Raw genomic sequence first — 25,637 nt, forward strand, 5'->3', positions numbered from 1 at the left:
CTTCCTGAGGCACAGCGCTTACCGATCCCGGGATGGAGACTGGTGGGAGAGAGGTTCCCTCCGATGGAGCCCTGAGTAACAGAAGATGCCACCTGTTCTGGAGGGCAGTCGGGGTTGGGGACGTGAGACCAAATAGTCGCGCCTCTGGAGGATCTAAGTAGGGAGGGTGTACGCCTGTCCTTTTCTATATTTAATAGAAGGGGAAGAGAAATAAAGATTCTAATTTTTTCATTAAAAATAAATTTTTACTAACAAAGCATAACACATGGAGGGAGAGAAAGAGTACGAAGCTGAAGGTCTGTGGGGCACCAAGATTCCAGGGAGGATGCAGGATACTCATCCTCTGCGTCAGGAGTGCAGACTCTGCCACCCAGTGTGGCTCCTGGGCCCCAGGTGTGCCCTTCCGCAGGCTGTGTCAGCTGTCTTCACTCTCCAGAACAGAGAAGGCCTGACCCAGGGGTCCCTTGGTGGCCACCAAAACCAGGTTTCTGGGAGAGAGTTCGGGGCTGAAGATGGGTAGGAGCTCGGAGTGGAAGCCTGTGAGAAAGACAGGGCTGCTAAGAAGGGGAGAAATGAAGCCCACTCTCAGCTGTACTCCTTGCCCAGGCTGCAGGCAGGCATAGCTCCTTTCCCCATGGGGGAAGCTCCAGGAGACTAAGGACACCCAGTTCTCTACCAGGAACACCTAAGGCACCGACTTGAAAGGAGGCACAATGCTGGTTCCCAAAGCCTGGGATGCTTGCTCAAAAGGCACTTCGGGGACACATGCCAGAGGCTAATTCAGTAGAAATCTGTTAACAGGTCTCCCACCCCACTCCCATCACTGGTGACTCTGAAGCAGGTGACCTAAGAATCACCACAGTGATGAACTCTGGACCCTGAAGGAGGAACCCCAGGACTCCAGGCCCTCTAACCTTGGGCCCCTGCTGTAGGCCGCCCTCACCCTGCTCCTGAAGGTACAGCAGTCGGTCCAGTAGAATCAGTGTCTCCACCAGTGGAGCCAGCAACAGGGCCAGGCTGAAGAAGGCCACCACACGGTTCTCCTGGGCCTGATGGGCCCGAAGGGCAGCTAGATTCAGTGGCAGCTGGGAATTCAGCCCCACTCGCTGCAACCCCTGCTGTACATATCTGTGGGGTCAGCCACACAAAACACTCAGTTTGGTTTTTGGGGTCCCCCCCACTTAAACTATTGGCTCCTAATTTGACTCTAACTTTGCTTGATTTTCTACCCTAACTTGCATTTTAAATGTTTCTCTGGCTGTCAGCTGTCTGTCCAATAACAAGTTGATCCAAAAATGTATTTTCAGCCAGATCTGTCCAATTATTTAGCCATATTTTTAGCATTTAAAAGCACTAAGTCTTCTGATAAAAGAATGACAACTCCTTTCTGAAGAAATTTTGAGAAGCTGCCCCAGTCAGAGAACTCAGAATCACCCCTCAGGAGCATTTAAATTTTCTTAGGGACTGGCTAACAAGTGAGGTGGGGGGGACTCAGACCTCCAGTTACTCCCAACACCAACCCCCCAAACTCCCCAGCCTCACTCTTCAATCTTGAGTTCATGGACCCTGGGGATGCCCTGCACGCCTGGCCGACGGAGCTTGGGCTGGACATGCCGGATGACCATCTCCAGGGCTGCCCGGTAGCAGTGGGTTCGGAGGCCAGGGCCTGCTTTTTGTAGCCTCTGGGCATATTCCTCCAGGGCATGGCAGGCCCCCTCCCTCAGCCTGTAGGACAATTCGTAGCCAGGCAGCGTGGCCACCCACTGACTCAGTGGGTAGCCACCAGGGTCACTCAACTTCATGTAGCAGCAGCCCACTGAGGCTAGGGCCTCCACCTCAGGGCAGTAGGAGAAATGCCTCAGCAAGGCGACACTCAGGTCCCCGCAGGCATGGAGGCCTGTCAGCAGCAAGCGGGCGCCCCCCCGAGGTGAGTCCTCCAGTGGAAGCAGAAGCTCCTCACACAGGGTCCTGGGGTCTACCCACTGAACCACATGGTGTGGGGAGCGGCGAGACCCAATTTGCACCACCTGTGGAGGCAGGAAGGACAAAGCAGGTGAGAAGTGTGTTTGCTGTCCCCATTCCACCTCTGGTGGCTAGAGGGATCTGTCCTCTGTTCTTTCCCAAGGGAGAAGGTGGACGAGAAGCTGGGGCATGGGAGAGTTAGACCTTGAATCAAGATGGGATAAATTATGGACCTATCATTAACTGCAAGTTTTTTCATCTCTGAGTCCGTTTCCTCATTTGTAATGAGTGTAATACTGACTGGCTACTTCAGTTCGTTGTGAGATGGACATATCAGTGTGGAAAGCACGTTGTAACTAGAGAGTGCTTTTAAGATGTGAAGAGGCTTTGCCAAAGGGGAAATCTGGGAAAGGGTTAGCAGAAATAGGAACCACACCATCTCAAGCTGAGAAACTTGAAAGACAGCCCAGCCAGTCAGACCCTGCTCCTGCAGTTCTGGCTGTAGTAAGGGCTGGCCTACCTGTGGGTTCCTCTTCTCCTCCTTTTCCAGAACCTGCAGGAGCTCCTGGTCCAGGTGCTGGGCTCTCTCCACCAGTCTCTGATCCCCTTCAATGCTCTTCACCTTCAGCCCCAGCCCCAGGGACATGAAGCGAGAGAGATGGCCCTGGAACCATGAGAGGGAGAGTAGACAGCCCCATTCAGTGCTCTTACCCACTATCACCTCTATCAGTGGCCTGGACGGACACCTGGGTCACAGGCTCCCAGAAGACTTAAATTCTGTCCTGTTTACTTTTACTGCTCCTTGGTGCTGGCCTCCCTGGGCCTGGGGCCTGACAACTTGCTTTCCAGCTGTTCTAGCCCCAAGACTCCCCTCGCCTACCCCTGCCCCCCAAATGTTAGGAGTCTGTCTGGCTCACCTGGCCTGAGCCTACATCCACAACCTGGGTGCAGCCTGTGAGGTCACTCAGCTTTTTCACCAACTGAAAAAGGAGAGAACAAAGCTTTGGCCATTGGTTCTTGATTCCCGGAGCTTAATGATGGTGGAAGGGGTAAGATGGCAGAGGAAGAAGGGTAGAGGGTGCCATGGAAGAGATAAGATAGGGAAACTAATACTAGGGGTGCTGACCGCAGGCTCCTTGCTCCTTAGGTCAGTATTCAGTCTCCCCCTTAGAACAAGAGCCCCTCTGTGAAGCCATGAGCAGGTTATAGGGGTGAAAAAACAGGAATTTCAGTCATAGCTACCAACCAATCCAGCAAAAGGATAAAAAAAAAAATCCCCCAAACCAGCATAAGTTCTGATTTCAGTATGCCTACCAAGGAAGGAAACTTCTAGGGCCTCTGGTCCTGAAGGTGATATAAGGTGCCTTCATCTTTGTAACCCACTAGCTTAAGAAGTCCCCAGGCCCCCAAACGCCACCTATACCCCAAGCATCTCCTTACCTCTCCGAGCCTCCGGATCTCATGCTGCTTCTTGGGCCTGACGTGTTTTCGGAATGGAGCTGTAAGTCGGGAGCTCTGGCTGGGGTTCTCCAGAAACTCTGAGGGGGTCTGAAACCCAGGTGTCCGGTTAAAGGCCAGGGCATAGGCTGTGGACTTCAGGGCCAGCAGGGTAAGTGGCCACACCGACCTGTACCTGAGATAGCCCACCCAGACCCCCAGTGAATAGACCCATTGTGTCCTGAGGGCACCAGTTTACAACCCAGGAAGCCCTTGTGAGACTCTGAGTAATGGCTGGCTGCAGAGTCAGTGCCAAGTCCCCCCGCACAGGGCCCCCCTTGCCCGTACCTGACCACTTCCCCATCCCCAGGCATCCCTAGCAGCAGTGTGGCCAGCTGTGGTGGGGTCAGTCCGTCCAGTGCTTCCTGCCATGAGCAAGGCAGTGTGCCCCACAGGCTGTCCGTAAAAAACTCCTGCAGAAGGGGAAATGTGATCAACAGGCTGCTACTGACTGGGGTGGCTCCGTGCTGAGCATCGTCCTGCAAACTGAAATGTCTAAACTGACTGATGTTTCCCTCTCTCTCCCTTCCCCCTCTCTAAAAATAAATAAATAGTCTTCAAAAAAAAAAACCCAAAACCCGACTACTATCATTCCCATTTGTCCCCACGCCACTCTCAATATAAGGCCACTGCCTGCAACCAACGGGTAACTCCTCCTCATCTGAGTCACCTCTTCTCTAAAACCTGTTCCAGACTCCCCCTCCTTCCTCGGAGACCAGAATGCATTCTGAACACACCTCTCCTTTTAGCGTTTGCCACTTATGTATGTGTGGGTTTTCTCCACTCAACTGAACCTAAGGGTAGGGATGGTGTCTTCTTTACATCAGCATCCCCAACACCACAGTGACTGACATGCAGTATTAGTATGTTATTTATAACCTACTGTTATATATGCCAGACACCTGATATGTCAGGATGGATTTTTATTCATTCATTTGTTGAACACAAGTGCTGGAGCTTTGGTTATGCACCAAGCTCTATTCTATGATACAGCAATGAACCAGGCAGACAAAATTCTTGCTCTTGCAGAGTTTACATAAAGAAAAAAAAATTCAGATAACATCAAATGCCACACAGATAAGAAAACACTAATGAAATATAAGGAGACTCTGAAAGAGTACTTTAGATAGAGTAATGAGGGAAGGCTTGACACTTGAGCTGAAACTTGAATGATTAACAGGAAACAGGCATGTAAAAAAATCAGGTAATAGCAAACACTTATAAAAATATGCCAGGCACTGTTCTAAACATTTTATATTAATACATTTAATTGCTGTGTGAGGTAGGTATCATTTTTATCCCTCATTTTACAGATAAGAAAAATGGCGACCTGGCCAGGTGGCTCAGTCAGTTGGAGCGTCATCCTGTGCACCAAAAGGCTGCAGGTTCGATTTCTGGCCAAGGCACACACCTAGGTTGCAGGTTGGATCCCCAGTGGGAGCACCTAGGGGAGGCAACTGAACAATGTTTCTCCCTCACACTGATGTTTCTAAAATCAATAAAAACATATCCTCAGCTGAGAATTAAAAAAGAAAAGAAAACTGGCAACAAATTAACTTGCCCAAGTCAAAAAGCTAGTAAGTGGCAGAGCTGGGATTTTAAATCAACCTGACTAGAATTCTTGCTTTTAACCATTCTACTCTATTACCTTTCTGTTGAGGAAAAACATTCCAGACAATCAGTAAGAGCAAAGGCCCAGATGCCTGCCCTATCTGTGGAGTAGAACTCAGGCCAGTGGGGGTACAGTATGTGAGTGTGGGAATGAAATGTGATGGGGTTCAAGAAGCAGCAGGGGACAGATCCCACAGAGCTTCATTAAGTATCAAAGGTAATGAATGGTAAGGAGTTAGGATTTCATCAAAATGCCTAGCAAGGGACTGTTGTGCTCAGATTTATATTTTAGAGATCTATCTGGCTGCTTGTGAGGAACTGGTTATGGGGGAGCTGAAATCCAGGAGAGAGATGATGGTGGCTTGGCCCAGGGTGGTAGCAATGAAATGGATACAAATGGGTGAATTTGGCATTTTTTTCTGGAGGTAGAGCCAAGAGAACTTGTTGAGGGATTGGACTGTAGATCAGTGAAGGAAAGCTGAATCAAGGATGGCTTTTGGGTTTGTGGGCTGAACAATTCAGCAGATGTTGGTGCCATTAATACACCATCTAATTTATTCTTCTCAATGATCCTTCACATAGGAACCCATTTTTGCAGCTGAGAAACTAGGGCTAGGTGAAATTTTTATTTAATGCCTAAGGCTACCACAGTAGGAGAGGATTCTAGTCGGAGTCTATCGGATTCCAAAGTTTACTGTCCGTTACGTTACAAAATCAGGAATTTCAGCGTGGATGAATGAACTTGTGTGCTCTTGGAACACCTCACATGTTCCTAGGAGAGTTCAACGTTATCTGCAGCATGGCTCAAATGTCCATGAGTTTTATTTTGGATTTGGAAAGGTTAGAAAAACAACCTAGATATTAGAAATATTAATATTTGTGTCATCTGTTTTAAAAAAAAGGAGGAACCATCCCAGTTTTAACCTCTTTTAGTAAAGACAGACTGAAAGTCATAGAAGAGATCAGAAGCTAACTCCAGATTCTCCCTCTGTCGCAGGCACCTAGCCACGCACACAACCAGAAGCACCCCGCCACACCCCCATGGCCTCACGATGATGTAGGCGTCCAGGATGGAACGGTACAGCGACAGGACACGAGTTAGGTTCACAGCTAGCTGCCTCCTCTCCTCGTGAGAGAGGCCCCGAGCGGAAACGCCCGGCATCAGTGGTCCAGTTGGTGGCGCCGCGAGCGAGAACGCTGTGAGGAGGGAAGCAGGGTCAACACCACGCGGGCCCGCAACCTAGAGCGGGCTCGGCTCTGCAGAAGAAACCAGTCTGCATTGGCCTCCGACGCTGTCTTTCCCGTTCCAACTGGAGGCTGAAGACGTAAGACGTCCTCCTGACGTCACAGGACGCGACGTCCGAGCGGAAAGGTGTAGGCGTTCGAGGCGAGCAGTGGTGGGGTGTCGGGTAGTGACGCTACAGAGGCAGGCCGCGGCGTCCAAGTCCCGCCCCTTCCCGTGTACTTCCCCACCCCCATCCCCGGAAGTGGAGCTTGGGGTCCCGGCGCGCGGCAGTTCCCGTTTGTCGCGGCCTCCCCACACCTTCAAATTGTACCTCAACGGAGCCAAAGGGACCCGGGGAGCGCATCCCGCCCACGCCCACGCCCCCGCCTCTGCTCGGTCCGCCGTCCTGGCCTCGGCCCCAGAGGCAGAGTGCCTCGGCGCGCGCGCGGGCGGGAATGTTCCAAACCGCGCGCCTGCCGGTCCGGGCCCCATAGGTGCGCGCAGATTTCCGTGCCCGGCTCCGGGCGTTTCCGGTCTTAGCGGGCTCATCTGGGAGGTAGGTGATCGTGAGGAGGACGGGCTCCGTGGACGGGACCGCCTAAGTGTGCTCGCCTAGGTAGCCTGCCCGCGGCCTCGGCTTTCCCCCGATCTTGTGTGTTGTCAAAGGCCCTTTCTTGGGAGAAGGACTTGGGTGAGAAGCATGTGGAGATTCCCTCGATCTGGGACCCGCGCTGGGGATGCCAGGGTAATCTAGATGCCGTCTATGCCGCACTCCTCACTGGTTTCGAGCGTACTTAGACGTTCCCCCTGTGGGCAGATGTAGAGCTCACTTATTCTGGCTTTCCAGACTCAAAGAGACAGAATCGAGTTGGTTGGCCCTTCAACCTTTTCAGTTTACAAATGAGACGGATCTAGAGAGGGAAATGACCTTCCTAAGACCATAGAGCTGGTTAATTGTGGGCTTGTCTCAGTGATCCTAACGTCATTTCACATTACAGATTCATTCCCCCTCTATCAAGGAGGTCGCTCTGATTATTCTCTTTCTTAAATCCTATGGAAACGAATCTTACTGTTCTCCCAAGCCTTTGGGCTCTGTTATCAAGTTCACTTTCTTCTCCAGGGTACATTACAAACCTCCAGATGTTGGTCTGTGGGGTTCAGCAGAGGATGAGTTCTCTATCCCTTCACTGGTAAGCCACTCTTCCTGACAGCTGTCCTATCATCCACCATCCTCATGTCTACCTTACTTCTCAATCTGGATTTTGGTGAACCTCCCCCAAAAAAGGCATTAGAGGGGAATGCCAAGCACCAAAAATTTGTCAAGAAGCGGCGGCTCTTGGAAAGGAGAGGCGTTTTGAATAAGAAGAACCAGCCCCCTAGCAATGTGCCTAAGTTGCACTCAGAACCTCCAAAGAAAGGGGAAACTGGTCAGATGGATGACACTTTGAAAATCCCTCTCCCTCCAAAAAAGAAGACTGCTGCTGCCTCCAGTGGTGGGTCAAAGCAGTCCCTGGACAAGCGAGCTTCTGTGCCTTGGCTGACCCCTGCCCCTTCACAGAAGGCTGGTTCTGTTGTGGCTAAAGTAGACTTGCTGGGGGAGTTCCAGAGTGCCCTTCCAAAGATTAAGAGCCACCCAACTCGCCACCAGAAAAAGGACCCCCAAAAGAACCCTCCTCAGAAGAATAGCCTGCAGAACTCCACCGCAGCTCATTCAGAGAATAAATGTTCTGGAGCATCCCAGACGATGCCAAGGAAGATGGTGGCAATTGACTGTGAGATGGTGGGCACAGGACCCAAGGGGCATGTCAGTTCCTTGGCTCGATGTAGCATCATCAACTACAACGGAGATGTGCTCTATGATGAGTACATCCTTCCCCCCTGCCACATTGTGGACTACCGCACCAGATGGAGTGGTATTCGCAAGCACCACATGGTGAATGCTACACCCTTCAAGATTGCTCGGGGTCAGGTGAGAGGCGTGGGGCACTATGGTAGCAGTGAGGTGGGTGGGGGGAGGTCCAGGCAGGTGTGGACCATGGTGGTGGTGGGGGAAGGCAGAATGTTTACAGAAGGAACTTGGGCGTTATTTATATAACTGGGACAGGTAGTCTGCAGTGAAGGGGATAAAAGACATGGCTGATGTGTCTTATTTCACCCATTGAGCTAACCTACTCATTGTAGCCCTCTGTTGGGGACTGGGAGCACAACAAATGAACAGGAAAGGAGGGTGTGTCAGCAGAGGTGATGGAAAGGAGGGGAGCTTACTGGCCTTGGGTGGCCTCCAGAGGGCGCCCTTGGTCCACCTCTTTGTAATTTCAGCTTTGCATTTCTTTGCCTTTCTAGACACATTCCATTACAGTATTTCCTTACATACCAGAATAGTCAGTTGGAGGAGGCTCATCAGGGGTGAAACGGTTGTATTTTACAAAGAACTTGGGGAGTTGAAAAACCTGTGCATTAGTGGCACAGGTGAGCAAAGTCTTGGGAGAGACAGAAGATGGGGTGTGTCTGAGACAGCAAATCTGCTCGGCTTAACAAGGGCTATGTATTGAAGTTAATACAAGTAAAGGTGTTGTTGGACAGTAAACTGCAAGTAAAGTCAGGAGCAAGTAAATACCAAGTGGACTAGACTGCATCTGGTTTTCATCATAAATCATTTCCCCAGGGTCCAAGTGGGGTATGAAACCCAGGTATATCCAGATGAGTCCTTTACCAGGACTCTTGCTCTTGTTTAAAACCTATTTGGAACTCCATTTTGGGAATGGCCTTCAGAGCCCATAGCGTGTTCTTTGGTTGTCCTCACTGGTAATATGTCTCCATGCTTTAAGATCCTGAAATAGTGAGAAGTTATTTGATTCCAAGTCTGGTGTGAATAAGGTTCCCGAATGCCTGGTAGACACCTGGCTATGAGCAGGAGCATCTATAAAGCAGTGGGACTGACTTTCTGTTAAAACAGCACAAGCACTGGTCACCTGATCACTTCCCTCTGCAGCCTTAGTCTTCAGTGATTCTCAGTCTTTTATGGCTTGTAGACCTTTTGAGGATATGACGAAAGGCTAGACCTTCTCCTTACAAAAAACAAACAAAAATATATGTAGGTATGTCAATTTGTGTGTAATTTGGGGCTTCCATCACCTCCCTGGAGCCCATCTTTGATTCCATTTGTCCCAGCCTTGCACCTAAGGGCAGCATAAAGATAACAGTTAAAGGAGTTCAAGAAGCAACCAGAACTGAACTAGATGCTTTATAGTTACATAAACATCTTGAATGTGAGTGTGATTTGGGACTGTGGACAAATTAATCTGTCATTGGGATGGAAATAAATGAGAAGGTAAGGAGCCACTGACAAGGTAAGTCCAAAAAGGGTTACACTGTGGTCCTGGCTGGGTAGCTTAATTGGTTAGAGCGTCGTCCCAAAGTGCCAAGCTTGCGGGTTTGATTCCTGATCAGGGCTCATACGAGAATCAGCCAATGAATATATTAATAAGTGGAACAACAAATTGGGGTTTATCTTTCTCTAGGGTTACACTGTAAAAAATATCTACTTCCAGGGAAGGAGAGTTGAGGGACTGGGTGAAAGAGGTGAAAGGATTAATAAGTACAACTTGGTGGTTACAAAACAGTCATGGGGGTATAAAGTACAGCATAGAGAATATAGTCGATGACGTTGCAGTAACTATATATAGGGCCAGGTTGGGTACTGGAGATGTTGGGCGGAACACTTTGTAAAGTTTATGATTGTCTAACCACAACATTGTACACCTGAAACCAATACAAAATAATATTGTAAACTAATTGAAAAATAAACACAAAAACAAAACAAAATGTCTACTTTCATCTTGGGGAGAGGAGATAGATTTCAAGTGAAAGAAAACTTGTAGGAGAGGGCATTTCAGAGATGAGGCAGGTGAGCACTTGATGGAAAAAAATCTGCAAGGACTTGGGACCATGACGGACTTGCAGGACTCAGGGCTCCACCTGAGTTCTCCTAATCACCGCCTCTTCCACACTGCTTTCAGATCTTGAAGATACTCACAGGGAAGATAGTGGTGGGACATGCCATCCACAATGACTTCAAAGCCCTTCAGTACTTTCACCCCAAGTCTCTCACCCGTGACACCTCCCACATCCCCCCTCTCAACCGGAAGGCCGACTGCCCAGAGAATGCTACCATGTCTCTGAAGCATCTCACCAAGAAACTGCTGAACCGGGACATCCAGGTAGCATGCCCCCACATGGTGCCAGGCCCCTTGCTTGGACACTGTGGAGTCTTTCCTTGCTGTGTCTGTAGGCTCTGACCTCAGAATTCCTTTGGTCGTAGAGAGATTCAGGCAGGCTGCCCTTATAGGAAGAGTGTTGGTGTAAGGCGCCCACTTCTCTCTCTCTAGGTATGCATAGGAATAATTCCGGTTCTCTACCTCACAGTGTTCCAAAGGGTACTTGGAAGAGGAAAAAAAGCCTTAAGTGGGTATAAAACCCTAAGAAAAGAGGAGAGTCAGGTAGTGGTGGTGGTCTAAAGACCTCATAGTGGTTGCAGACCTCTCACGTATTTCACATGTTTGGCTTTCAAGGAAGGGGTGATTTGCCTGGTAAGAGGCTGTAGACACGTTACAGAGAGAATTAAGGAACGGGGGAAGATGAAGACTCAGACAGCCTGGCTATGATCTGGATGTCCTGTTTCTACAGTGTAGACAATATGGCATACACACGGTGCCGCAGAAAGGGCTGAGGCAGGCTTTAGCAAAGGCTTCCTAGGAGTTGAGCCCTTGAAAGCAGGTAAAGGGCAGGGCCCCACCAGAGTTCTACCTTTGCAGCCCACTAAGTCTGCAGAAACAACAGCTTGTATCGGGGTTGAGGGGAGCAAGCGGGAAGTGGGGAAAAAGCAAACTTTCTTATAGCCTCTTGCTCTTCTCTTCCTCCCTTGTTCAGGCTGGGAAAAGTGGACATTCCTCTGTGGAAGATGCTCAGGCCACCATGGAGCTGTACAAGTTGGTCGAAGTTGAGTGGGAACAGCACCTGGCCCAGAATCCCCCCAAAGATTAGCAGCAGTGGGGACACCCTTGATGAGAAGAGGCAGAGGCAGCACCACACCCGGAGAAACAGGGCAGCGAACCAGCGGACAGCCCGGCCAGCTCCCCACCTTGGGAAACCGGAGTTGTTGGGGGGCAGAGAGGCTCTACCCCAGACTTATATATGTATTGAAATCTTACCTCAGGTGTTGTGTCCTGTGTCTGGCTAAGTGTCCCATGGAAGGAGGAATCTCCATGTCAGCACCCAGCCCTATACTGTTTACCCGTTAAATGGTGCTAACCACAGGTCCCGGGGTGCTTTGTTCTAGTCAAGCTTTTTGACTCTTAAGGGGGCAGGGCATACTGGGAAATTCAGTTTCTCAGACTGCCTTATCACGAGGGTAGCTATATGTCCCATTGTATGCCTTTTGTTCTCAAATAATAGCACCCTCTTTCACTCTCAGAGGTATCCTGGTCGAATGATGATTGTATGATCACATTACATATCAAAGTCTACATTTAGTCTATGTCAGAATATCACCTGTTTTCCCCCCCTGACTTTGAGAGGAGCCATCCCTGGTGAGTTACAAGGCAGTAGAGGTCAGAGAGTATGACTTGGAAATCAACTTTTATGATGTAGGAAAGCATTCTCTTTCTTAAAGCAATAGAGGATTTATTTAATTTAGACCCCACTTGATAGGTTAAAAAAGAATTTTAAAGTCTTTTACTTTGCTAAAATAAGCCTCTTAAAAATTCAAATTATTCCCTTGATAAAATCTTTTTCCTTGATAAATTTTAATGGAAAAATAATTATATGGTGTTTTATTTTATTTATTTTTTAATGTTTTTTTAATCCTCACCCAAGGATATGTTCATTGATTTTAGAGAGAGACATTGATTGGTTGCCTACCATATGCACCCTGACCGGGGATCCTTTTGGTGTATGGAACAGTGCTCCAACTAAGCTACCCAGCTGGGGATTAACTCTCTTTGTTGCAAAGTCTTGCTGGGCTGTAACTTTGTAAGGGGTTCCAGTGTCTGGGTGGCACTGACTGGGTCCTGCTTTGCTGGAAGTCACCAGCAAGCACTGAAAAGCCTATTTGTGTAGCTAGTGTGCTCTGGTACCTTGTCCTTGCCCTTCCCACAAATCAAAAAGCACAGCTCACATCACACCCCAAGCCACTGGAACACCTTTACACAGAGTACATGTGACCAGGAGAGTGACTCAGTGGGCACATGGGAGGAGTGGAGCAAGAGGAAGGGTGTTTTGTGATGCTAGCCCGGTTGCTCCTGCTGTTGTTTCCTTGGTACACACCCTCATTTTGGGAAGGTGAGTCACAGGTCTGACCTTGTGTCTGAGATAACTGTCTTGAGAAAATGAAGACTCCATATTTTTACCGGGACTTGTGCCCTCTTGAGTGGCTGGTTTGGCTCCAGGGTCCAGAGTCACAGTCCTGGCTGCCTGTTAGGGATGGTTAGGACAAGACCTGGCATGGTCTCGTCACATACTGTGCTGCAGGATCTGCTTGCACATGCAGCTCTTGAGCTCTGAGAAAATTGGTTCCTGCTGAGCCCAACTTGAAATGTCCATGACACTTCACAAAGAGGTGCCAGGTGCCCTGCACACTAGGAAGGCCACACCCCAACTAGACGTACACATGAAAGCAAGTCTTCATTACATTGTGATCAGTTCACTAGAAAACCCTCATTTGAGTTCAATTTTGGGGTTACCTGGTGGCTGAAACAAACCTGGGTTTGTATGTATCTTGGTAAAGTAGCAACTGGCTTTTCTACTTCATCCCCTTATCCTGAAACCCCCACCCCCATGTTCTGAAGGGCCCCTCGTCTCAGTCCAACATTAGAAAGAGCTCAATCTTTGCTCACCAGGAAGAACCTGGAGGATGAGAGGACCTTGCACTGTTTTCTCTCATCATTTTCTGATCAGAACCCAGCTCACCCTACAAGGGTACTTGGGGATACACTGTCATTTAGTCCCCTTTCTTCTCCACAACCCTCCGTCCCCAGGATCCTGGCTTCAACTGATAATAGAAGAGCCCCACTGCAGATTGCTACCTGAATCCCTGTCAGCAAGACCTTTATGGCTTTAAATTTAAGATCCTTCAGAGTCAGCCACATGCCTGACAAAACACAAGCTCTTCTAATAATCTCTTCCTGGCATAATGATGTATTCTAATGCTAAGAGACCCACTACTGCAGGTGAACATGGAAAGGGCAAAGATTGAGAACTGTATTCACCAATCATAAACTTAATAGTCTAAAACTTAACAGAGTGGTTCTCAAAAGAGGAAGGGGGAGTGTGTTTTGAAATTTCAGATGATAGCACTGCCCCTTCCTCCACCTTCATGAAGCACTGATCAGATTCACGGGGGTGGGGGACAGGGGGCGGTTAGGGGGTGCAGGGATAGAGCAAAAAGGAAAAAAGACTCATGGATAACAGTGGTGATTGCAGGGTGAGGAGGGGGTATAAGGGGACTAAATGGTAATGGAAAAACTATAATAAAAATTTTAAAATACCCCACTGATCTAGTGAAGGCTCCAAAGAGGAAGCATTTAATCCTTAGTTTAACAGGTGATTGCAGGTGACAATAAGAAAGATCAACAGTATTATAATTATGAACTTGTCCCCGAGGCACGTTAGCCAAAGTCCAAATTTAGAGACAAACATTCATGTATGCAATATGCCAGGTAAATATCCTACATCTATAGTCTGTGTAATGTACACAAAGCACTTTGGATAGAGGAACTCAAGAGTTAAAGATTTTAGCCTTAGTTATAATTGAGAGGCTGAGGTGATTAATGCATGTGAAAAGCTGTTATTCCAGGAACTGGAATGCATGACCTCTGTGACTCCAGGAGGTCAGCACGTAATTCAGCCTTTGTGCCCCGGGGGTCTGCAGGGCGGAGGAGCTGGTACCTGAGTCATTGTGCTCCTAGGAGGGATGTCTGCCCTGCACAAGAATTGTTGATCAACAGATAGAGTACTAGGAAAATCTTCGCCAGACTGCAGGTACTTCTTATCCAGTTAACCTTTTCCCCAACCCCCTTACCTACCCTTTCTTTTTATAAAAAGGTTGCTTTGAGATAAGATGTTAAGACAGTTTGAGGGGGGGTACTTAACGCACTTCCATCTCAGATCACTGGCATCTGAATAAAGTGCCAATAAAGATTTAATCCTTGTCTCTGCTTATTGGTTCTGGTAGTGACAAGCAGCACGAACACTGACTTCTCCAGTTTCATTTTCTGGCCACTCTGGTGGGATACCTTCAAAACTCTCTTGTAAGTCTAGGTTTTTGGCAGGGAGTCCTCTTGGCTGCCTGGACTGGAGGGCCTCTAAGGTGCAGATTTGGAGACTCCCTGCAACTGCCAAGTGATTTCACTTGGGGACTCTCCTCTGATTCTCAGTAATCCCCATCACCTTCACGTTGGGTTGAATCACTGTGCTTTCTGGTTTGAGATTGTAGTCCCGGGTTATGACTTAGAACAGTCATCAGGAATTAAGGTGCCTTCTAGTTTGTGTGATATTGCAGAGCTCCATCTGGTAGAACAGGGGTGGGGGGAGCTTCCATTCTGGAGACAGCTCTTTGGGGAAAAGTATGGCTGATTGGTCACCTATGCTTATAAGCCTATGAATAAAAAGGAAGTGGTATTTTTTAAAAAGATTTTATTTGTTTGTATATTTACTTTTAGAGAGAGGAGAAGGGAGGGAGAAAGAGAGGGAAACATCAATATGTGGTTACCTCTCGTGCACCCCTCACTGGGGACGCGGCCCACAACCAGGGCATGTGCCCCGACTGGGAATTGAACTGGCAACCTTTCGGATCACAGACCAGTGCTCAATCCACTGAGTCGCACCAGCCAGGGCATGAAATGGTCTTTTATTGCTATACTGCTTGGCCTACATACAATCTAGACTCAGGAGAGCACTGGTCACTGAATGGGTCTTTAAATTACTATACTGTACTGCAATTAGAGTTGTTTTGTCAAAGAACAAAACAACTAATTGCATGTTTCTTTCATCAGGGAAAGGGAATGAAGTACCTTATGTAGAGGTTTTTATGACTTTATATAATAAATATGCAGATACAGGATTAAAAGGAAATAGATCGATGGCCCAGAGAAAAGGAATTTACCTGTGGTAGATAGCAGAAGCTCCAAAGAGAGGTACTGGGAAGATCAAGATGCCGTGGCTGCTGTGAGCGTGGTCAGGGTTCCACGGCCCCATCAACCCGGGGGGATTGTCCTCCTTACCCAGCTGAGAGAGCCAAATAAGGTGAGCCTGAATTGGTCTCTCCATCCCAAACTCATCTGGGAACCAAATTCAGGGGAGGACAAGCCCCTACCGGGGCAGGGCAATATCCTTTGTGAAGACTTCCAGTGGGACTAGGGCCAGCCCACTGGATATTATTAGGCATATACTCTGTTTTCTACATTGGATCTGTTAAACCAGAAAACCTCAAATCCTTCTCTTAAAAAAAAAAAAAAGATTTTATTTACTTATTTATTTATTTTCAGAAAGAAAGGGAAGGAGAAAGAGAGGGAGAGAAACATCAATGTGTGGGAGATACATGATAAGTTGCCTCTCACATGCCCCCAGCTGGGGACCTGGCCCGCAACCCAGACATGTGCTCTGACTGGGAATCAAACTGGTGACCCTTTGGTTCACAGGCCAGCACTCAATCCACTGAGCTACACCAGCCAGGGCTCAAATCCTTCTTATAGGGATTATCCTTCTAAAGTGACTGATTTAGTTATGTCAATTTTTGCCACTCTCCATCCCAGTTGGGCAGACACATAAGCCTTACTGAATATTTGACTTACAGGGGATGAGCAGAGGTTGGTGTTGGATAAGGCAAATGAACAGGCTCAGAAGCTGCACCAAGAAAATCCTGATTAGACTTCCAACCCTACTAAGGCAGTACCTTTAACCAAACCCAACTGGGACCCTAACGGGAACGGCCTTCCTCTCTTAGAGGATTATAAGAGGTGCCTCCTTGAGGGACTGAAGAAAGGAGTCCCTAAGCAGAAGAGTCTGAGTACGGAACAGGCAGTACTACAAAAGCCCACAGAGGACACCTCTGACTTTCTTGAAAGAACCTATGAGGCCTATAGAAAATATACTGGTCAGCTGGATCAACAAGCCCCTGAAAATATTAGAAGGGCAAACATGCCCTTTCTCTGTCAAAGTGCACCAGACATCAGAACGAAACTCCAGAAGTTGGAGGAATGGGCATGAACCCTTCTCAGCCAGTAGTCATTGCCTTCAAAGTTTATAATAGCAGAGAACAGAAGAGGGCCCACGTGGCCACTATTGGAACAGGCCTCAGCGAAATTCCATTGGTGGGCAAGGGGCACTCTCCCAACCCCCTCTAAAACTGTTGCCACTGATCAATGCACGTATTGCAAAGGAAAGGGGCCCTGGAGAAGGGAGTGCTCCAAGCGAGGGGACCGGAGGTCAGAGTCTGAGAACTCGAGAGTTATGCTGGGAAACGGAAATAGCACCAACAATGAGTGATGGGGCCCAGAGATTCTACTATTATAACAACCTGTTAAAGTCGCTCCCTCCCCAGCAACTTCGGGTAAAACTAACAGTGGGGGAACAAATTCTAGACTTTTTGGTTAATACAGGAGTGACATATTCTGGGGTCAATAGACCTCTAACTAAGTCCTTGTGGCAAGCTGTAACTATAACTGGAATTTCTGGAAACCCCTCAAAAGCCAATTTTTCTTGAAACCATTAGAATATGCTATGGGAAATATGGTTTTAATTCATATATTTGTATATATTCCTCTTACATGGAGTGACCATTCCCTCTTCTGGGGAAGGACTTGCTGTCACAACTCTGCGCTCAGATCACTTTTTCTGCAGCAGAACAGCAGCTCCGCCTCCAGGTCTCTCCAGAGCACACCTGGCAGTTCCTTATGAAACCAGGGAAAAAGAAGAAAAGCGACTCTGGCCAGAAGATGTTGAGAATCAGGCAAACACCATGGTGTGGGCTGCCGGAAGGCCAGAGAGGGCTAAGCAAGCCCCACCCCCCACTGTTAAAGTTGACCTCAAACCAGAGGTGGGGACTCTTAATACAAGGCAGTATCCCTTGCAGAAAGGGCCCTAGAAGGAATTCACCCAATAATTCAGAAGTTTCAGTAATACGCCCTTATTTTGCCCTGCCGCTCCCCATACAGTACACCCATATTGCCCATTAATAAACCCTGTTCTGGACCTAACTGGTTTGGCTCAGTTGGGCATTGTCCCACAAATCAAAAGGTCACCGGTTTGATTCCCAGTCAGGGCACATGCCTACATTACAGACCAGGTCCCTGGTTGGGGGCATGCGAGGAGCAACCAGTCGATGTTTCTCTCACACATCCATGTTTATCTCCCACTTTCTCCCTCCCTTCTCTCTCTAAAAATAAATAAAATCTTTAAAAAAGGAAAGAAAAGAAACCCCACTCTGCTCTGGTTATGGCCTGAGAACCCAAAGGTCACCAGTTCAATTCCCAGTCAGGGCACATGCCTGGGCCCCAGCTTGGGGAATGTGAGAGGCAGCTGATCAATGTCTCTCTCACACATTGATGTTTCTCTCCCTCTCTTTCTCCCTCCCTTGCTCCATCTCTAGAAGTAAATAAATCTTTTAAAAACCCCACTCAAATGAGTATTGATTTGTTCAAGATTTAAGAGGTATAAATGACATTGTATGGGACATTCATCCCACTGTCCTGAATTCTTATACCTTGGTGAACAGTATACCCGGGCACAGCCGCTGGTGTTCAGTGTTGGACTTAACAGATGCCGCCTTCTGCATTCTGGTTGGCCAAGACTCTCAGCCGCTGTTTGCTTTTCAATGGCAGGACTGGGTCTCGGGTCAACACTCAGTACTGCTGGGCAGTCTTATCACAGGGTTCAAGAGCTCCCCGTGATTTTGGGGGGAGACCCTGAGCCAGGACTTAAAGGATCTAAAATTAGAAAGAGGAATTCTGTTACAATATGTAGATGACCTCTTAATTACCAGGACATCATTTCAACAACGTTTAACTAACACTAACACTATATAGCTACCTTGAACTATTTGGCTATAAAATATCAGTGCAGAAGGCCCAGATGTGCCAAGAAGCAGTAAGGTTTTTTGGGTTCCTGCTTGAACCTGGCAGAAGGAGTCTTAGTGGAAACAGAAAAGAAACCATAGTTCAAATGAAGGCTCCCAATACCAGGAAACAACAGTTCAGAGGATTCCTAGGACTGGCGGGCTACTGCTGCATTTGGATTAAACCACTGTATGAAGCTCTGAAAGGACCAGAATACAGCTCAGCACTCAGGCTTTTGGTCTCTGAAGGCTCACCTGGCTTCTGCATTAGCCTTGGGGCTTCCAAACCTACTGAAGCCCTTTCAAGTATATGTATGTTCATGAAAGGCAGGGCATTGCCCTAGGAGTCCTCACCCAAATGCTTAGTGACATTCTGCAACTCATCACATACTTGTCAAAGATCACACCGTTCATGGGTGGCCAGCCTGCTTGAGAGCTGTGGCAGCCACCTGTGAGGAGCTTTTACAGGAAGCTAAAAAGTTTTCTTTGGGACAGCCTATCACCATTTATGTACCTCACTAGGTATTAAACCTGCTAGAGCAAAAGGGAAATTTGTGGTTCACTGCTGGAAGAACAGGCAGGTACCAAAAAATCCTGGACAATCCCATCTCCCACAAAACTGAAAGTTAAATCCTGCCTCCCTTCTCCCAGAGCCTGACTCGGCTGCACTAATGTATGACTGTGCTGAAACAGTTGATGAAGTTTATTCTAGCAGAATTGATTTACAGGACCATCTTCTATAAGAGGCAGACTGGACTCTATGCAGATGGAAGCAGTTATATGGACAAAGGAAATAGAAAATCTAGATGTGCCATTGTGACTCTTGAAGGAGTAGAAGCCAAGGCCTTACCACCAGGAACCTCTGCTCAGAAAGCTGAACTGATTGCACTGACAAGAGCACTGGAATTGTTGCACGCAAAGAGTAAATGTGTATTCTGACTTGAGGTACACTTTCCTAATTTTGCATGTACATGCTTCAGTCTGGAAGGAAAGAGGGCTATTAACCTCCAATAAAAAGGAAATTAAGCATGCAACAGAATTTTTTTAAAAGATTTTTTGTATATTTATTTAGACAAAGGGGAGGGGAGGGAGAAAGAGAGGGAGAGAAACATCAGTGTGTGGCTGCCTCCTCCATGCCCCCCACTGGGGACCTGGCCCGCAACTCAGGCATGTGCCCTGACTGGGAATCGAACCGGCGACTCTGTGGTTCTCAGGCCCACGCTCAATCCACTGAGCCACACCAGCCAGGGCAGAAATTTACTTTTTTAAAGATTTTTTTATTTACTTATTTTTAGAGGGGAAGGGAGGGAGAAAGAGAGAGAGAAATATCAGTGTGTGGTTGCCTCTCTTGTGCCCCCTACTGGGACCTGGCCCACAACCCAGGCATGTGCCCTGACTGGGAATTGAACTGGTGACCCTTCGTTTTGCAGGGCGGTGCTCCATGCAACAGAAATTTATATATTTTTTAAACATTTTATTTTATTTATATATATTTTTAAGATTTTATTTATTTATTTTTCAATAGAGGGAAAAGGAAGGAGAAAGAAAGGACAGAAACATCCATGTGTGTTTGCCTCCCATGTGTCCCCAACTGGGGACCTGGCCCACAACCCAGGCATGGACCCTGATTGGGAACCGAACTGTCAACCCTTTGGTTCTCAGGCCCATGCTCAATCCACTGAGTTACACTAGCCAGGGCAAAAATATTTTCTTTTTAGAAAGAGGGGAAAGGTAGGAGAAAGAAGGAGAGAAACATTGATGTGTGAGAGAAACATCGATTGGTTGCCTCCTGCACACCCCTAACTGGGAACCTGACCTACAACTCAGGCATGTGCCCGGACTGGCAACCTTTTGGTCTGCAGGCTGGCACTCAATCCACTGAGCATACCAGCCAGGGCAGCAAACAGAAATTTTTAAATTATTAGAGGCTGTGCAGGTACCTTTACAGGTGGCAGTTACACACTGCCCCAGGCATCAGAAAGAGGATGCTGAAGTGGCTAGAGAAAACAATCTGGCTGGTCAAGCAGTGAAAGGGTCTGCTAAAGGAACATTTATCATGCCTTTGGTACCTGTTCTGGCCTCATCACAATTTGACCTTGAATATTTGACTGCAGACTTGGAAAAAGCTAAGAGCTGGGGTTTTGATGAAGAAGGCCCGTATAATGAATGGAGGAGGAATAAGAAAGGAGTTTTACTGCTTTTTGAACATTTAGTAGAGCCAGTTATGAAGCATTTGCATGAGGCCACTCACTATGGAAGGGATTCATTAACCACCTATATTAAACCATGGCTCACAGGTTCTGGAATTTCTAAAGCCATACGTTAAACAATAGCTAAATGTGTTGTGTGTGAGAAGAACAACCCCAGGACAGATCCCCATCAGAAGAAAGAAGGGGAACAATACCAAGGACAGTGCCCATTTGAGGACTGGCAAGTAGACTTTATCCAGATGCTGGAGGTCCGAGGATGGAAATATTTGTTGGTCTTTGTTGATTCCTGTTCAGGATGGGTAGAAGCCTATCCTACTAGAATGGAGAAATCTTTGGAGGTAGTGAAAGCCTTACTGAGTGAAATGATTCCTCACTTTGGCCTACTCGGCAGCATCCAGAACAATAATGGACCTGCTTTTGTTTCAGAAATCACACAGAAAGTTAGTAAACGTTTAGGAATCAAGTGGAGACTCCACATGACACGGAGACCTCACACTTCTGGGGAAATAGAGAAGGTGAATCACATCTTGAGGAAAAATATAGCCAAGGTTTGTTAAGAAACTCCTCTCCGTTGGGATCAAGCTTTGCCTGCTAAGGATAAGGGTAGCTCCTCGAAGTGGAATTCAATTGAGTCCTTATGAAGTACAGCTGACCATTTCAGTCTATGATTGGCGTGGGAGATACGTATGTAGATCAAGAAGTGAAGGTAAAGAACTATGTACAACATCTAAGTCAGACCATAGCTATGGTTAATGACCTTGCTTGTATATATTAGAGCTCTCTCCCCAACAGATTCACTACATTCCTTTGAGCCTGGAGATAAGGTGCTACTCAAGACTTGGAAAACAGGATCCCTAGAAAGCCAACTAGAAGAAAAGTAGACTGTACCTTAGGATGTACTCCTCACCACCCCAACCAGGGTGTAATTAGCAGGAATAAAACCTTGGATTCATCACACCAGAATAAAGAAAGCCCTGGAAGAACAATAGACCACCAAACCACAAGAAGACCTGACAGTCATTTTTCCAAAACGATGACTTACAATCTTTTCCCATGTTATGGAGAACTTAGTCCTTTCAAACAAGATGAAAATATTTGGGTATATTTAGTAAAAAAATGTCATAATATCCCTGACTTCGGTCTTGCAGGAGGAACCTATGCTGAGCAAACTTTTACTTTATGAATTGTAGGTGTTTGTACTCCCCTGGGAAGCCTCCAAAATTATTAATATAATTGGGGACCTATGGTAACTCTAAAGGACAGGGAAATGTTCTTCTTTAAAAATCAGTAATGCAGTCCCAGCTGGAGAGTATGCAACTTTTGCCAAGTGAACTAAGAATTGTTGTAGATGGATCACAACACCACCACTAATGTATTTTATGCCTCTAGTCCTGTGAAATTGCCTGCAGGATGGTTTCTAATATATGGAAGGGCTGTTTACTCAACAGAAAAATGATTACTTCCATATGAAATAAATCTTATAAAAATAAGATAATTAAAACTAACAGTGAGGGAATGATAGGGGAACTCATGAATTAAAGATTAACGCATGTAGAAAGTTGTTATTCCAGGAACAGGAATGCTTGACCTACGTGCCTCCAGGAGATCCGCAAGCAGTTCAGCCTTTGTGCCCCAGGGGGTCCGCAAATGATGGAGACAATGCCTGAGCTACTGTGCTCCAGGGAGGGAACAGCTGCGATGCACTGATACAGACGTTCTGGGAAAATAGTCTCCAGACTGCAACTCTTATCTGATTAACCTTTTCCCCCAAAGCCCTTACCTACCCTTTCTTCTTATAAAAATGTCACTTTGAGGTGAGATATTAAGAAGGTTTTTGAGGGTACATAACTCTTCTCAGATGTCCAGCATCTGAATAAAGCATCCGTAAAGATTTAATCTTTGTCTCTACTTACAGGTTCTGGTAGTGACAGGCAACACGAACATCGATCGACTCTTCTGGTTGCACTTTCACTTACCTCTACTGTGGAGCGAGTCCACCGAACAGCTGTGTAGTCTTAAGAAACGTACAAACCTGTAAAAAAATTTGTAAGAGTTTATTTGAGCCAAACTGATGAGAAATTCCAAGAGGCAAAATCTCAATAAATTGAGAAAACATTTCCAAGAATGGCAGTTTTACAGCTTATTTTATACATTAGAGTCAGAGGTGGGGTTACATGAAATTCATTGGTGGTAGATTAGGGAGGTGGGAGAGAGCAAAGGGAAGGGAATCCCTGCGACTGTATAAAGAGTAAAACTGAGAGACAAACTTCTTTTACATTGGTGAGTGTTTACAGCATGTGGAGAGGGTCTGTAGGGAACAAGATAACAATGAGGTATTCTGTGGCCTCGAGCTCCGAGGGGTCTAAAAAGGGTATTACTCTGGCATTCCAAGGATGTGTTATCTTAGATGCACCAGGACAACAGACAGGCTCATTTAAGATTGACCTTTGTTAAAGGAAGCTCCATACCTAGGATATGACTACCCGCCATGGCCTGTTTTTAGCTAGAAAGTTTTAATTTCAGAACATCCTATGGGGTTACTTTTGGTTTCTGAGCTTGTCAGGTTTAGTACGTGGCCCCTTTTGTCCACAGCTTATAGAGTAACCACAAGTTACCTTGCCTGACACCGGGTTTTAAGTTTGATTTTTACCCCTTACTAAATGCGTAACATCATCGCTTTGCTTCTTGGAGCCTCCCTCAGTGGGTCGAGTATCAAAAATCCTGGATTCTTTTCTAACCCTTGACATTTAACTGATGATTGCTGTCATTAATAACAATGGCAACTATTTACTGAGTGCTTCTCTGTGCCAGGCACTGTGCTAAGCCCTTTCGGTGCATTATCCCATTCTCTGTAAGGTGGGGAGGGGTGGTATGCTAAGTTAACAGCTGAGGAAACCAGTGATGACAAAACGTAAGAAATCTTCCCCAGGCCAAATAGCTGGAGGTTGGTGATGCTGGCACCCAGACCTCCCAAGTTTGCCAGTCGGAAGCCTCTGCTCATAATCGCTGTGCTGATCTGCTGCTGACATATGCAAGTGGCATCTGGTGAGACTCGGAATCCTTTCACTGCATTTTTTTTAATTTTTAATCTATTCATTTGAGAGAGAAAGGAAGGGGAGGAGAGAGAGAGAGATCTATTTGTTGTTCCACTTCATTATCCATTCACTGATTGCTTCTTATATGTGGATGGAACCCACAACCTTGGCATATCAAGATGATGTTCTAACCAACTGAGCTACCTGGCCAAAGTCCACTCAGATTTTTATTAAGCACCTGCTGTGTGCCACACACTGTGCTAGGCATTAGGAAAATGGTATTGTCTTGGCCCCCAAGTTGCTTACAGCAACGTGAAGAGAAACCAGTACACTGACTTCAGTGCACAGTGGCAAGTGCTGTCCAGAGTCACTGAGAGACTGAACGCAAGGGACTGATGTGATCAGATTCCTGTATCGGGAAGATGATGGCTGGCAGCCAAATGAAAACTGGATTGAATAAGGGCTAGCAGATGAGTTCTTCTGTCTGAATAATCTGGATGAGCAATGATGGAGGCCTGAAGCAACGAACTGAGAAGATGCATAGGAGCACCACCGAGGAGCTGGAATCAACAAGACTTAGAGATCAGGGCAAGAGGACTAAAAGTAGACTTGATATTTCTGAATTATAGTGAACAGAGAGCCATGGTGCCATTCACTAAAATAGAGGATAGGGTAGGCAGAAGAGTAGGGCTGTTGTTTTTTTTATTTTATTTGTTTATTTATTTTTAGAGAGGGGGAAAGGGAATGAGAAAGAGAGGAAGGGAAACATTGATCAGCCGCACGTGCCCTAACAGGGGACCGAACCCACAACCCAGGCATGTGCCCTGACTGGGAATCAAATGGGTGACCCTTCTTTGCGGGACAGCCAACTGAGCCACACCAGTCAGGGCAAGAGCAGGTTTTTGAGGAAGATGAATTGGATATTGATTAGAAAGCTTTAAGCTGCCTGAAGATAGACAAATGGAGATGTAACCCAGCAGCTGGAGATACCAGACCAGAACTTAGCAGAGCAAAAAGAGATCTGGGGCTGCCAATTAAACCTCAGAGATGACAGTGTAGCTGTGGGATGAGGTATATAACCTTTATATACCTTTATATATGAAGGTATATAAAGAAGAGCAGAAGGTCAAGACCAGAATCTTAGGAAATACCCACGCTCAGTGAAGCATGAAGAGCTCTGAGCTCTCCCAGAGAATGGCTGTGGCCTCAGCCAGGGCTGTTCCACTCCCAAGTTCAGATTTGCGCTTTGTCAGAGTGCCTCTTTCATGTACCTAGCAAAGACAGCTAAGTAAATGATTAAATCAGGGACAAAAGTACTAATGAAAGAAACAATCAAATATTTCTTTTAGCCTTAGTAGTCATTGATTTTGACTGAAGTTGTTCACTCACGCTTTATTGATTTTTATTGATTTGCTTAAAAAATATTTATGGAGCCCCAACCAAATGCCAGACACCATTTTAGGCCAGTAATGTCTACAGAGATCCCCTTTCTTTGGGGGGGAATAAGTGGTATGAAGAAAAGTAAGGGATGAGGCAGAGATATATGTACATAAGATATTAGCCCTGGCCGGGTAGCTCCGTTGGTTAGAGCATCATCTTGATAGGCCAAGGTTGTGGGTTCCATCCCTGGTCAGGACACAGACAAGAATCAGCCAGTGAGTGCATAAATAAGTGGAACAACAAATTGATGTTTCTCTCTCTCTCTCTCCCTCCCCATTTCTCTCTCTCAAATCAATAAATTTAAAAAGAAAGATTTTACTTATATTTAATTTTTTTATTGATTTAGAGAGAGACAGAGAGGAAGAGGTGGGGAGAGAGAAAGAAACAACAGTTTGTTTCCCTTATTCCTGCATTCATTGGTTGATTCTTGTATGTTCCCTGACCAGAGACTGAACCCACAACCTTGGTCTACCAGGACGACTCTGTAACCACCTGAGCTACCAGGCCAGGGCTTTAAAAGGAGGTGACATTTGCCCTGGCTGGTGTAG

The 25,637-nt window shown here is 46.8% G+C and overlaps 2 protein-coding genes across 5 annotated transcripts; one reads left to right on the forward strand and one right to left on the reverse strand.

Moving 5' to 3' along the window:
- Positions 1-233: 233 nt before the first annotated feature.
- METTL25B (methyltransferase like 25B) lies at positions 234-6,397 on the reverse strand. Of its 3 annotated transcripts, none has more exons than XM_053915081.1 (8): positions 6,122-6,397; positions 3,748-3,872; positions 3,403-3,510; positions 2,880-2,942; positions 2,483-2,626; positions 1,543-2,027; positions 944-1,128; positions 234-537 (listed from the first exon to the last, which is right to left on the reverse strand). In XM_053915081.1, exons 2-8 carry the CDS (start codon positions 3,829-3,831, stop codon positions 416-418), a joined length of 1,191 nt encoding a protein of 396 aa, XP_053771056.1. In that variant the 5' UTR covers positions 3,832-3,872; positions 6,122-6,397; the 3' UTR covers positions 234-415. The 3 variants fall into 3 exon arrangements, with proteins under 3 accessions (XP_053771056.1, XP_053771055.1, XP_024430095.2); XM_053915080.1 differs by having other exon boundaries at positions 3,403-3,555; XM_024574327.3 differs by having other exon boundaries at positions 3,403-3,595.
- Positions 6,398-6,560: 163 nt separating this feature from the next.
- ISG20L2 (interferon stimulated exonuclease gene 20 like 2) lies at positions 6,561-12,114 on the forward strand. Of its 2 annotated transcripts, XM_024574310.4 has the most exons (4): positions 6,561-6,851; positions 7,416-8,264; positions 10,315-10,515; positions 11,225-12,114. In XM_024574310.4, the coding sequence occupies exons 2-4, from the start codon at positions 7,530-7,532 to the stop codon at positions 11,336-11,338; spliced, it is 1,050 nt and encodes a 349-aa protein (XP_024430078.2). In that variant the 5' UTR covers positions 6,561-6,851; positions 7,416-7,529; the 3' UTR covers positions 11,339-12,114. The 2 variants fall into 2 exon arrangements, with proteins under 2 accessions (XP_024430078.2, XP_024430071.2); XM_024574303.3 differs by lacking the exon at positions 6,561-6,851 and having other exon boundaries at positions 6,858-8,264.
- The last annotated feature ends 13,523 nt before the right edge of the window (positions 12,115-25,637 follow it).

Source organism: Desmodus rotundus, chromosome 12, assembly GCF_022682495.2.
Source record: "Desmodus rotundus isolate HL8 chromosome 12, HLdesRot8A.1, whole genome shotgun sequence".
Classification (NCBI taxonomy): domain Eukaryota; kingdom Metazoa; phylum Chordata; class Mammalia; order Chiroptera; family Phyllostomidae; genus Desmodus; species Desmodus rotundus.

What these genes read in the sequence shown, in the direction of transcription:
- METTL25B (XM_024574327.3), bottom strand. Translation starts at nt 6,232, where the DNA reads ATGCCGGGCGTTTCCGCTCGGGGCCTCTCTCACGAGGAGAGGAGGCAG. An exon ending in AGATCCGGAGGCTCGGAGAG is followed by an intron (nt 2,943 to 3,402) that starts GTAAGGAGATGC and finishes CTCCTTTTTCAG; the next exon opens with TTGGTGAAAAAGCTGAGTGA. An exon ending in TGGATGTAGGCTCAGGCCAG is followed by an intron (nt 2,627 to 2,879) that starts GTGAGCCAGACA and finishes TCATGGTTCCAG; the next exon opens with GGCCATCTCTCTCGCTTCAT.
- ISG20L2 (XM_024574310.4), top strand. Translation starts at nt 7,530, where the DNA reads ATGTCTACCTTACTTCTCAATCTGGATTTTGGTGAACCTCCCCCAAAA. An exon ending in TCAAGATTGCTCGGGGTCAG is followed by an intron (nt 8,265 to 10,314) that starts GTGAGAGGCGTG and finishes CACTGCTTTCAG; the next exon opens with ATCTTGAAGATACTCACAGG. An exon ending in TGCTGAACCGGGACATCCAG is followed by an intron (nt 10,516 to 11,224) that starts GTAGCATGCCCC and finishes TCCCTTGTTCAG; the next exon opens with GCTGGGAAAAGTGGACATTC.